At 41.0% G+C, this 12874-nt stretch overlaps 1 protein-coding gene across 1 annotated transcript in view; it reads left to right on the top strand.

Annotated features, from left to right (window-relative positions):
* Positions 1–12542, top strand: part of zgc:171775 (STKc_p38 domain-containing protein) — a 64688-nt gene extending 52146 nt beyond the window's left edge. Inside the window, exons 9-12 of the mRNA XM_028825192.2 lie at positions 2943–3022; positions 10672–10750; positions 11787–11960; positions 12125–12542. Of these exons, the coding sequence (XP_028681025.1) occupies positions 2943–3022; positions 10672–10750; positions 11787–11960; positions 12125–12186 (395 nt within the window). The 3' untranslated portion in view covers positions 12187–12542. The remainder of the gene's footprint in view (positions 1–2942; positions 3023–10671; positions 10751–11786; positions 11961–12124) is intronic.
* The last annotated feature ends 332 nt before the right edge of the window (positions 12543–12874 follow it).

Here is a 12874-nt window from a genome sequence, read left to right as displayed (position 1 = left end):
AGACACATGACCTGAAGTCTCGTGCCGTCACAAAGTTTCAGTGGCTGTACGCAAATCCACAATCGGTTTCATATTGTTTTCATACCTTATCAATTGTGTAATGTGTTTTTTGAACAGGTTTGATTCATCGAAGTGATCACTCCTGCTGCGTTCAGTCACTTCACGTGAGCCGCTGTCTTGTGTGATGTTGCGATGTCCACAGGTTTATTTAATGACCCGGCAGTTAAAAGTTTCTCGCTACAGCAATTTTAACTCTATTACAAAGTGATCCAAAACTGTCGTTTATACCTTGTGTCTTCTCATTAAACTTGTATCTCGCGAATATGGCATTGCAAACGGCAGCGGGTCAGTTCACGTGCTTACGTGGGAGGCGTGATGACGCAATATATTTTGATATATATCAAAATACCCGCGCTTCGCAGCGGCGAAGTACTGCTTTAAAAATTTTATTAAGAAGAAAAGTAAACCTTTTTAAACTGAGGAAAATGAACCGGTTGTAATATGACCAAGCTGTGTGCTGAGTTTACTCTTGAGCATGAAATCTAACGTGGTTTGTGCCCTTCAGAATGAAAACAGTTTGCATTTACCTCTTTAATAAAAGGCGAGCTTTTAAGCCTGAGAAATCACCCCGTAAATGCACACGTTTAATTGCACATGTGTTAATATGTATGCTTACACAGTATTAAAAGACACTCAAAAATTAACGTCATTTACCTTCGTTCCCGCGTTTGACTCGTGCTGTAAATCTCTTCCTTGTTTTTAGTTCACGTGATTACGTAGGAGGCGTGATGACGCAATACGTGACTCCGCCTCCTCCATTAGAGTATATGGACAAAAAACAGGTTCCAGTTATGACCATTAAGCGTAGAATTTCGAAATGAAACCTGCCTAATTTTTGTAAGTAAGCTGTAAGGAATGAGCCTGCCAAATTTCAGCCTTCTACCTACACGGGAAGTTGGAGAATTAGTGATGAGTGAGTGAGTGAGTGAGTGAGTGAGTCAGTCAGTCAGTGAGGGCTTTGCCTTTTATTAGTATAGATAGGGGACACCCCTCCTCATTATTTCTGCGACTTCCAATATACGTAGGAAGCCCAAATTTCCCATGCTCATCCTTTGCACTGTACTTACAAACGTTAAGTATGTTTCATTTCGCACTGTGCCCCGTAACAAACTTTCGAAAACAATGTCTTCTTTTTGGCGGTTCTCACCATTATGCTGTAAGGAACTTTCGGAACTGACCTCTCCTTTTGGTGGTTTCATTCCTTATTTCCGTTAACAGACAATTTTTAGACAGAGACGCACAAGGGTTGCCCCAGGTACCCCTTCCTTTTTCCACACCACTGTTGTCTGCGCACCTACCACGTGGTTAGCTCCCTGCCTATATACATTAACGACATTCCGCACTCATGTGCCTCCTCACTCACTTCCTTACTTTCCTCAGCTGTTTGTCGTGTTCACTGCTCCCTTCTTCTTTACTCCACTGCTTTAAGCCTGTTATTGTTAGCCTTGCTTCATGTCTTCCTGCTGGTGTCTCCTGCCTTTTCATTTACTCCACCGTTTTAAGGCTGTCATTATTGGGTTTCCTTACTTGCTCACGTATATCTTCCTGGTGCTGACTTCTGCTTTTCATTCCCTGCTCCACCGCTTCTCGCCTTCCTTCGTACTTTCTTTCTCAATGGGTGCAAGTTTACTCAGAATAACATGTCTATTCTGGGGAGCAAGTCTCTGCACAAGAACCTCATCGAGGCAACTGTCTTCTCTGGAACTGACTCAGGGGAGACTGTATTTATTCCTCACGTCCCTCTCATACCCTCTGACCTCCCATTCCAATTCAAACGCCTCCAATTTCCAGTAAGGGTCTGCTTCGCTATGAGAATAAATAAGTCACAGGGCCAGACTCTAAAAAAGGTCGGCATTGACTTGACACAAGATTGCTTCTCACATGGCCAACTGTACGTTGCATGCTCAAGAGTAAGCTCAGCAGACAGCTTGGTCATTTTACAGCCCGAGGGAAGAACTGCAAACGTCATTTAAAAAGAGATCCTTACATCCTAAAAATGTGCATTTCTCATACACAACATTTACAATCATAAATTAAACTCTTTACAATCATCAAATTCACTCTCAATACGTCTACGACAATTACATTGACAATCATGTTACGTTATTTTTAAAATGTTTCCTTTTCTTTTTCATAACTTCTTTAACACACTACTTCTCCACTGCAAAGTGCGGGTATTTTGCTAGTTTATTATATGTTTAGTATGCTAATTCATATGGCATTGCCCTGTTTAGAACATTAGAACACTCTAGACAAGAACAGCCATTCAGCCCAACAAAGTTCGCCAGTCCTATCCACTTATTTCTTCCAAAAAAGCATCAAGTGTTACTGTCTACCACACTACTTGGTAGCTTATTTCAAGTGTCTACTGTTCTTTCGTTCTTTGTGTTTACATACACAAAGCATTATAACACATTTAAAATGTATAATTAAAATTGCAAAATCACAAGTGAATGAGAATTGTGCTGCTCGTAGTGATTTGTTCACGATTCAAATGAGTGAGAATCGTTGGACTGATTCTCGGCCAGTGACTCAATCACAAATCAGATGAGTCAAGACTCACGAGGCAGGTGGTTCTTGTGCATACATTTTACACATCCACCGGTGGGCAGCGGCAGCAAAATGGAAGACGATGACGACGTCACACAGGACACACGTGCATTTTAGCGCTAGTCCTGTTGAGCTCCACTAAACCAATTTGTTTGCGCTCATGAATCTATCCATTAGATTTACTGAAAAGAGTCTTTCAAAAAGAATAAATTTATCATGAATTGTCCATCATTAATATCAATATGCATTTATAAAGTGAAGCCATCCTAAGTTTTCTGGTGACAAAGAGATCCAAACAAAAATGGATTTATTTCACTTAACTCCAGGTTTAGATTTTGACCAGCTGAAGCAGATCATGGAGATCACGGGAAGTCCTCAGCCATCCCTGATAGAGAAGATGCAAAGCAAAGATGTGAGGTTGCTAAATGTGTAGAACTGTTGAACAGAAAATGTTTATATTTCTAAATTTAAAATGAAGTCTTTTAAGATCTGTAGCCTCCATCCCACCCTTATTTCTTCTTAAGCTTCAGGTAAAATCCAAACTATAAATGATGTTTTAGAACATAAGAAATTTGTCAGACGAGAGGAGACCATTCAGTCCATCAAGCTTGTTTGTTTAGTTAATTATTAAGCTGTCCTCAATATCTCATCCAGATACTTCTTAAGGGCTGTTGAGGTTTCTGCTTCACTACATGACTTGCGAGTTTGTTTCAGATTCCCACAACTCTTTATGTAAAGAAGTGCCTCCTGGCTTCAGTCTTAAAGGCTCTTCCACTTAATTTCCACTTGTGTCCTCATATACGTGACTCCCAATTTAGTTGACAGAATTCTGCTAGATCTACTTTATTGACACCTTCATGAATTTCGAAGACCTGAATTAGATCCCCAAGCAGTCTCCTTTTTGAAAGTAAACTACACAGAGTCTGTCCGAGTCCAACATGTCCTGATCCTGTGTTACTCTCCTCCGCACGGCTTTAGGTGCTGTTATGTCTTATTTATTTTTGTGTGGTGACCAGAACTTCACACAGTACTTCAGATGTGGTCTTACTAGCACATCATATTGTTCAAATATAACCTCACTAGATTTATATTCAGTATTTGTTACAATATAACCTAAGATTTTTGTTTGACTTTTTAGTCGCTTAAGCATATTGCTTAGATGATGAAAACTTTGTGTGAACACAAACCCCTAAATCCTTTTTAGTGGTTGCTTCCTGTAGGTCAGTGTCTCCCACCTTGTATTTGAAATTGACGTTCGTGTTGCCCACTTAACATTAAACTTTGTTTTCTAGGTGTTTCTGAAGCTTCTCCAGGTCCTTTTGAATACTTTTCATTTGCTGCCTCCTCAGTGTTGCCATTCTTTCAGTTTTAGTGTCTTCTGTCACATTCACAAGTTTGCTAACAACATCTGTGTCATTAATATACAAGGGACGTTCAAAAAGTTTTTAACTCTTATTTATTAAGAATTTCAAAAACAAATGACATCACCTATCTACATAGTCACCTTCATTTGCGATGCAATTTTCCCAGCGTTGATACCAACTTTTTAATGCCCGATTACTACTCCTCCCGCCTTCACTGTTTCCAATGAAAATATAAGAGTGCAGAAACTTTTTGAACGTCCCTCGTATAAATTAGAAAAAGAAGCAGAGCAAAGACAGACCCCGGAGGGTCTCCACATATGGAGCATTCTCTTCTTAGCTGTAGACTTTGTCTCTTACTGTTTAGCCAACTTAAAATCCTTTTTTTAATGTATCCATCTCTGATGCCAACAGCTTCTAGTTTCAGAATTAACCTTCTGTGTTAGACTGTAACAAAGGCTTTTTAAAAGTTTAAGTATATTATGTCATCTGTTTTGCTTTTGTCAAAAATTTCAGCAGCCTGATCAAAAAAGTTTAAAAGATTGATCTGGCTGGATCTTCCTCTCATAAATCCATCCTGCTTTTATTTAGCATGCTCTCTTCATACAGGTACTCTGCTAGTTTATTTCTTATCATGATTTCCATGACAAGTAAGACTTATTGGTCTGTAATTATTCAGCTCCCTTCCTGTACATTGGAGTCACATTTTTTCGAATCAATCTGTTTGCATTCCCCATAGTTAGTAAATCAGTGGTCAGTATTTCCTTTCAGAAGTACAGATTTCTGAAACTTATAAGGAATATGAAGACACAGAAGGTGGTGGTATACAGAATCTCACAAAAGTCAGTACACCCCTCACATTTTTGTAAATATTTTATCTTTTCATGGGACAACGCTGAAGATGTGACACTTTGATGTGAACAATGTAAAGTAGTCCGTGTAGAGCTTGTATAACAGTGGAAATGTGCTGTCCCCTCAAAATAACTCAACATTCAGCCATTAATGTCTAAACTGCTGGCAACAAAAGGGAGTACACCCCTAAGTGAAAAATGTCCAAATTGTGCCAAATTAGCCATTTGCCTTCCCTCCCCGGTGTCATGCGACTCGTTAGTGTTACAAGGTCTCAGGTGTGTTAAATGTGGTGTTATCGCTCTCACACTGGTCACTGGAAGTTCAACATGGCACCTCATGCCAAAGAACTTTCTGAGGATCTGAAAACAAGAATTGTTGCTCTACATAAAGATGGCCTCGGCTAAAAGAAGATTGGCAGCACCCTGAAACTGAGCTGCAGCACGGTGGCCAAGACCATACAGCAGTTTAACAGGACAGGTTCCACTCAGAACAGGCCTCGCCATGATCGACCAAAGAAGCTGAGTGCACGTGCTCAGTGTCATATCCAGAGGTGGTCTTTTGAACACAGACGTATGAGTGCTGCCAGCATTGCTACAGAGGTCAGCCTGTCAGTGCTCAGACCATACGCCCGCCGCACACTGCATCACATTGGTCTGCATGGCTGTTGTCCCAGAAGGAAGCCTCTTCTAAAGATGATGCACAAGAAAGCCTACAAACAATTTGCTGAAGACAAGCAGACTAAGGACGTGGAGTCCTGTGGTCTGATGAGACCAAGATAAACTTACTTAGAGCAGATTGTGTCAAGCGTGTGTGGTGGCAACGAGGTGAGGAGTACAAAGACAAGTGTGTCTTACCTACAGTCAAGCATGGTGGTGGGAGTGTCATGGTTTGGGGCTGCATGAGTGCTGCCGGCACTAGGGAGCTACAGTTCATTGAGGGAACCATGAATGCAAACATGTACTGTGACATACTGAAGCAGAGCCTGATCCCCTCCCTTCGGAAACTGGACCGCAGGGCAGTATTCCAACATGATAATGACCCCAAACACACCTCCAAGACGACCACTGCCTTGCTGAAGAGACTGAGGGTAAAGGTGCTGGGCTGGCCAAGCATGTCTCCAGACCTAAACCCTATTGAGCATCTGTGGGGCATCCTCAAATGGTCTCTAACATCCACCAGCTCCATGATGTCGTCATGGAGGAGTGGAAGAGCTCTAGTGAACTCCATGCACAAGAGAGTTAAGGCAGTGCTGGAAAATAATGGTGGCCACACAAAATATTGACACTTTGGGCACAATTTGGATATTTTTCACTTAGGGGTGTACTCACTTTTGTTGCCAGCGGTTTAGACCTTAATGGCTGAGTGTTGAGTTATTTTGAGGGGACAGCACATTTCCACTGTTATACAAGCTGTGTGTGTGCGTGTGTGCATGTGTGCGTCTGTTCCAGCATCACTTCTGAACAGCTGGAGCGATTTTCATGAAACTTGATACACGTTTCTCATTGGTCAGCTAAAAACACTGTAGGGTGAAATCAGCCCTATGGGGTGGGGGGGGTGATCTTACAGTTTTGTTTGCATGTTATCATCCAATGACCACCAGAGGGCAAACTGGAGGTGATTGCCAGCATTCTTTATGTTTGAGCTCCAGCACCTGTTCATTTTTAAATTAAATTGAGTTGGCCGGTTCTGAGCGTCAACTGGATGATAACATACATACAAGACTGCAAGACAAGCTTATTAGTGAGTCTTCGTTGTTTGTTAATTAATTTTTATTTTTAAAGTTGTGTTTTTTTAATTATATTTTTCTCAAACAATTAAAAAAATAAAAAAAAAAACTTTATTTTCCTCCTGGGTATTTCAGCTATGCTAGAGCTAAATAAAATTGTTGTGTTGTAATATTCAAATTTAAAGTGTATGTGGGGTCTATATTTGAGTACTGAGAAAAGCGCTATATAAATGTAATGAATTATTATTATTATAGTGGTTTACTGTAATAGGGAACATCAAATAGTTTTGACCTGGGGCCAGATTCTCGTAGAGCAAGTTCTCCTTGGTCCAGGTTGACAGCATGCGCTGATTACGGAGCATTGCTGCACCCACCACATGACAAACTACCTGGATTGAGATCCGAATGCAGCCGTGCAACGGGTGACACCTCGGTACCACACTGAAGAGTGTGAGGTTTTTTTATAGTGGCTGGAGTGCCAATCCTGTCACCAACCCCCAAGTTTTCCCTACAAGTTGGAGAACCCGCTTGCAGGGCTGGATGCAGATTAACGTCATACCCAGGACGGAGCCCAGGCCCTGCCCCTTCCACACAAACCCAACTTACTGTACTTTAACATACTGTCATGCCATCAATGGCTGGGTGGCTTCTCCATCATTAAACCATTCACATGACTCCCTTGCAGTTCGTAACCAAGATGGGCACAGTGGCGAGTGAAAGACAACAACCAATTTTGAACAGGCAAAGTGCACAATGCTAGTTCATTAAAACAAAGTCAAACTAATGAAGTGTCGTGCTTAGAGGAATAAGTCAATCATTGAATAATCCAGACCAAAGTAAGCTCTCGCATGAACATTAAAAATACGTAAAGTGAAATACTCCCAGGCATCAGCTAGATGCGGTACCCTGGTAGGTCCACTCAGATGGAGGCGACACTGACAGCTGCAGTCATCATCAACCTGCCAGCCCTCTGGGGCCGTGACTGAGACGTACCTAGTTGGCTCTCCGTTATCCCATAGGTTGCATTGTGCTCCCTGGATCTCGGGAGGGTCAATCCCAGTCCCCGTTTTCACACAAAGGTTCAGCAGGGACACACCTCAGAGCGCCATTGCCTTTGCTCCTTCACAGGGTCCCTTTCTTTATTCTCCAATCTTCCACTTGATGCCTAATAATATCACACCCCTTGGCAGGTGCCATTGTAATGAGATAATCAGCGTTATTCACTTCACCTCTCAACGGTTTTAATGTTGCGGTTGATCGGTGTTTTCCTCAAAATTCAAAAATAGCGGAAGAAAAAAAAACAAGAAAATCCATTCAGAAATGACAAGAGTAAATATAAAATAAAATAAAAAAGGACCCAAAATAAGAAAATTTGTTGCAGAATTGCATGCAACGTCAGAAAAATTTTCAATATTATACCTTTCAAATCTCAGTCAGTCCATGTTGACGGAATGGTAAAGACGGCTGTGGGCAAAGTTCAACGAATAGTGTTTGAACAGAAGGTTGACCAAACATAGTTCTTCTACCAGAATGTTTATTCTATTATATTACCTCTATACCGATTTCAGAATCTTCTCGGTATTGTGAACCCCATGCCTGAGGACATCGATATACTGCATATTGAGGGGATATGCATTTAAGATTGAAGTTAGTAAGCACATGTTCAAAGAAAAGGTCCTGGAAATCTGGAAAGAAACAAACTGTAAAAAAATTCTGGAGGACATAATGGGCCAAGTTAGGTATCTGAAGTTAAATGAATCTTACAGACTCAACAGTCTTCTCTTAGATGTCCAGCATTATGTGCACAGGCTTTTTATGGTCTTAAAAATGGAACATTTTCTTGTATAATTTATTCTTTTGACAGAAGTAGGTGGGCAAAAGTAAGTTTATTACTTCGTATGGGAAAAGACATTTTTACAATAGTTTTATTAACTTCATGAACTCAAGAGATGTGTCACAATGGCACAGTGTGCTTTTAGGTACAATCTCGTAAGTGCTCAAATTGCCGGCCTTCATTATTTACACATTCTTGTAGTCTACTTGCTACGCTCAAGCACACTTTAATAATAATAAGACAAATAATACAATTAAACAATAGGATCTCTATTTATATAAAATCCAACGTCTGTCTTTCTGTATGTATGTCTGTCCGCTTTTCACGAGAGAACTACTTAACAGATTTAGATCAGGTTTTCTTCTGTAATTTGCTTGAACATACTGGTTGGTTTTGCGACTTCTCTTGTTTCACTATGTGTCAGAGTTCGCTTGCAGTACCGATTTATTTGTGTGAATCCGAGAGACATGCAGTGGGCTGAGGGGAGGGGGAGAGAGGGGGGCCCGTCTCATTCACACGCCAGGTTTGGTGTGTACCTTATATCTGCTTAGCTATCAAACGAGAGAACTACTTAACGGATTTAGATCGTTTTTTTTTTTTACTCATCCATTTAAAGCTTCAAATCACTTGCATGATACATCTCTATATCTTCTTTAATAAAATCCCTGTGTGCGTCCATGTGTCCGTGTGTGTGTGTCTTCTGGTGAAGTGCGCATGCGCGGGGCACGGTGCGATGCTTCAAAAGCTGCCTGACGCTTCACACAAGACAGAGAGGGCGGGACCTATAAAATATCGCGCGGCCGATCCAATCAGATTTCGGTAAATGAGGTAAGACCTAAAACATAACGCATATCGGGTACTGAGACGTGGAGACCGGCTTCCCCAAAGAGGTGGGATTAGTGTTTGTTGTTCACTCTGAGGATGTCAGATTTGCGATTAACAAACTTGGCCCGGTAAAGTGTAAAGTGTTTTCTTAAATATACGAATTTTCATATTACAATAGGATGACTTTTAAAAGTAGATTTATTTTCGTGCACATAAAATCCGTTGCTGGGGGGACGCCATACATACAATAATCAGCTGCACACCAGCACAGACTAAAATACTTGCTGGAGAAACGTATTACTGTGAGAGAAAATTAAAGGCACACAATACAGTGACGCATATTACAGCCACATACAAGCCAGTATTATTGTAAAAGAAAATAGATGGTCCTTTGCTATTTAATATAGACTGTTCCTACTAATGTTTATGCACTACTGTTCTAGCGCCCGTTATTGTAACGGGCTTAATGTCTAGTATATATATAAAATCCAATGTCTGTATGTCTGTCTGTCTGCTTTTCACGATTTTGCGACCTCACTCATCGTGCTAAGTATCATGGTTCACTTGCAGTACCGATTTATTTGTGTGAATCCAAGAGAGACGCAGTGGGCCAAGGGGAAGGGGAGTGGGGGGCCCTTCTCACTCACACGCCAGCCTCAGGGCGTATCTTACATCCGCTTAGCTAGCGAACGCGAGAACTACTTAACGGATTTAGATCGGGTTTTTTTTTCTATAATTTGCTTGAACATTCTGGTTGATTTTGCGACTTCTCTCATCGCGCTAAGAATCACAGTTCGCTTGCAAGAGCGATATAATCTGAGATGGAGGCTCCGGGGCTGAGGAGAGGGGGGAAGCGTGACATCAGGAGTAGGGAGCTGGGCAGGGCCCTCCTCACTCACATGCCAGCCTCCGTTGGACTTGCTCTGCCTCTGCATTTTGGAGTGTACTTTGCCTCTGTGCTTAGCTAGCAATACCTTTTTGTTTATTGATTTTTAAAGTTTGTCCTGTTTCACTACTATGCTGGCAGAGCCACGGGGGACGGCTAGTAATTAATAAATAACAACACAAGAATAAACTCTGTGTTTCACGTACTCACAACCATAACCCTACTTTTGCCCACCCCTGTATATTTTTCTATATACCACCATTCAGCACTTTACCCAATTCACTTAACCAATGAATACGGCATATAAATGTGGCCAGTAACCACTACACACAGCAGGCCATGGCTGGCCTTGGTCACAGTTACAATCATTGAAGAGTCTCACCTGTAATCAGATATAAATAAATTGCATTAAAAGTGCAGGAAAGAAGAAGAACATTTCATAAAGCCAATTTAAAGTGCTTTACATGGCAATTATAAGAAAAGAGCTGAATGCACTTAGTAATAGAAATTCTACCACATTTCAGTGTTTTTTTAATTTTTTTTTAGCTGATTTAATTAAAAATATATTTATTTGCAGGCAAAACGATATCTACAAGCTTTACCATTAAAAGTTAAGAAGAATTTTAGAGATTTGTTTCCCTTCATGGACAAGAGAGGTATTATTATTATTATTTTTTTCAATCATTTCTTGTAAAGTACTCCTTCATATCTTAATTTTACCCTGGCATCCTAATCATCTTTAAAATGAACCACTGTGGAGCACTCTGGACTGGTAACTGCAATGTGCAGAGTCTTTAATTCACTCGCCTTTATCATTGAACTTCTTCATTCACTGAATGCAGTTTTGGATGTACAGTGACGTCACTCCAGACTGCTTTATTGCAGCACAAACTTATTTTGTTTTAATGATATTTGCCAGGGCAGCACTGTGGCGCAGTGGGTAGTGCTGCTGCCTCGCAGTTGGGAGACCTGGGAACCTGGGTTCGCTTCCCGGGTCCTCCCTGGGTGGAGTTTGTATGTTCTCCCCGTGTCTGCGTAGTTTTCCTCAGGGTGCTCCAGTTTCCTCCCACAGTCCAAAGACATGCAGGTTAGGTGGATTGGCGATTCTAAATTGGCCCTAGTGTGTGCTTGGTGTGTGGGTGTGTCCTGTGGTGGGTTGGCACCCTGCCCGGGATTGGTTCCTGCCCTGTGTTGGCTGGGATTGGCTCCAACAGACCCCTGTGACCCTGTGTTCAGATTCAGCGGGTTGGAAAATGGATGGATGGATGGATATTTGCCAGGGATATTTTTTATTAACAGTTAAAGAAGAGAACATACTGTACATTTAACAAAGAAGCTGTTTTTTCAGCTGTATTATAAAGTTTTCTGGTGCAGCAGTGGATGCCGATGCTGCTTCCCAGACCCAGCGGGTCCAAGTCATTTGTCTGTGTGTAGCTTGTATGTTTTCCATCAGTTAGCTATGCCTAAGGCAGGTGTGCCAGTTTAAATGACGACTCTCAACCAGCTTGATCAGTGTGTCTGTGTGTGCTCCCTGCAATGGACTGGCACCCCACCCAACGCTGGTGCCTGCCTTTCACCCAGTACTGCTTCACTTTGTACATTAAATTGGATCAAGCAGATAAAAGCTTTCAGCAACTCCTTTAATAATGCTGAGGCCTATTAACACCATATTGATTACACATTTTTAATTAGTTGTAGATTTGCTAGAGAAGATGCTGGTCCTGGATCCCGACCACAGAATAACTGCCAAAGAAGGACTTTCTCACAAATACTTGGAAGAATTTCATGATCCTGAGAGTGAGCCTGACTCGGACCCATATGATGACTCCTTTGAAAATCTAGACTTGGCCATAGAGGAATGGAAAAGTAAGAGTATTTCAATGATGATGACTAGTAACACAAGCTGGAGCACTAGTGTGGTTTAGTTAAGGTCATGGTCCAGGAGGGCATGCACCGCCGTGTCCTAAAATGGACACCCAAACTGAATTTGACTAGGCAGTCTAACTATTCTTTTGCTGTGTATTCTGCAGGTCTCATCCACATGGAAATCATGACTTTTGACCCAGACAATCCCAAACAAACAGCCATATAGTCTGAAGAATCACAGAAGACTGTTATTTCAACTAGCAGATCCTGAAAAAGAACTCGAGTGGGGTTGGGATATGAAGTCAGTTGACTACATGGCATGTGAAATGTTCCAGCCCATAACACAACAGTAGACACTCTGTAATGTGTAAAGGGTCTTCCAACTGTGCACTGGAGTGGAAACAAGTGTTACAAAATGAGCCTGTTCCCTCTTCACCTTCTTCCAAATGCCTCACCTTAGTCCCCCCTGTTTATGTTTTGCATACTTGAAATACTATGTTACAGAAAGTAAAACAAAATTAGTGTAAAGCACAGTGAGGCAAAGTATGTGTACCTAGATAAAAAGAAAATGCTTTTGTTATGGATGTTTATTTTTGTGGTCAATTGTAATGGAGAAGTTCACAACCCAACAATGTTAGAAATTAAAAAAATTATATACTAGTTATTCATTTTACTTTATCACTTGCTGGTCTGTTTTATTTGCAGAAATGCACAAATATGAAAATCCATTATAGGATATTTTGGATAATAGGTTATTAGCCTTGAAAATGAATCATTACTATTCATCAAGTATTGGCACTACTATTGTTTTAATATGTCATTAATCTGCTAACTTAATTTTAACAAAAGAATTAAAGAATTCTACCACAACATGTGCTACCTTTAAATAGGATAGGATTAACTAAACTCTGTGA

This window comes from Erpetoichthys calabaricus, chromosome 18 (genome assembly GCF_900747795.2).
Source record: "Erpetoichthys calabaricus chromosome 18, fErpCal1.3, whole genome shotgun sequence".
Taxonomy (NCBI): domain Eukaryota; kingdom Metazoa; phylum Chordata; class Cladistia; order Polypteriformes; family Polypteridae; genus Erpetoichthys; species Erpetoichthys calabaricus.
Note: the sequence above shows the minus strand (reverse complement) of the source record. Positions and strands in the feature narration are given on the sequence as shown.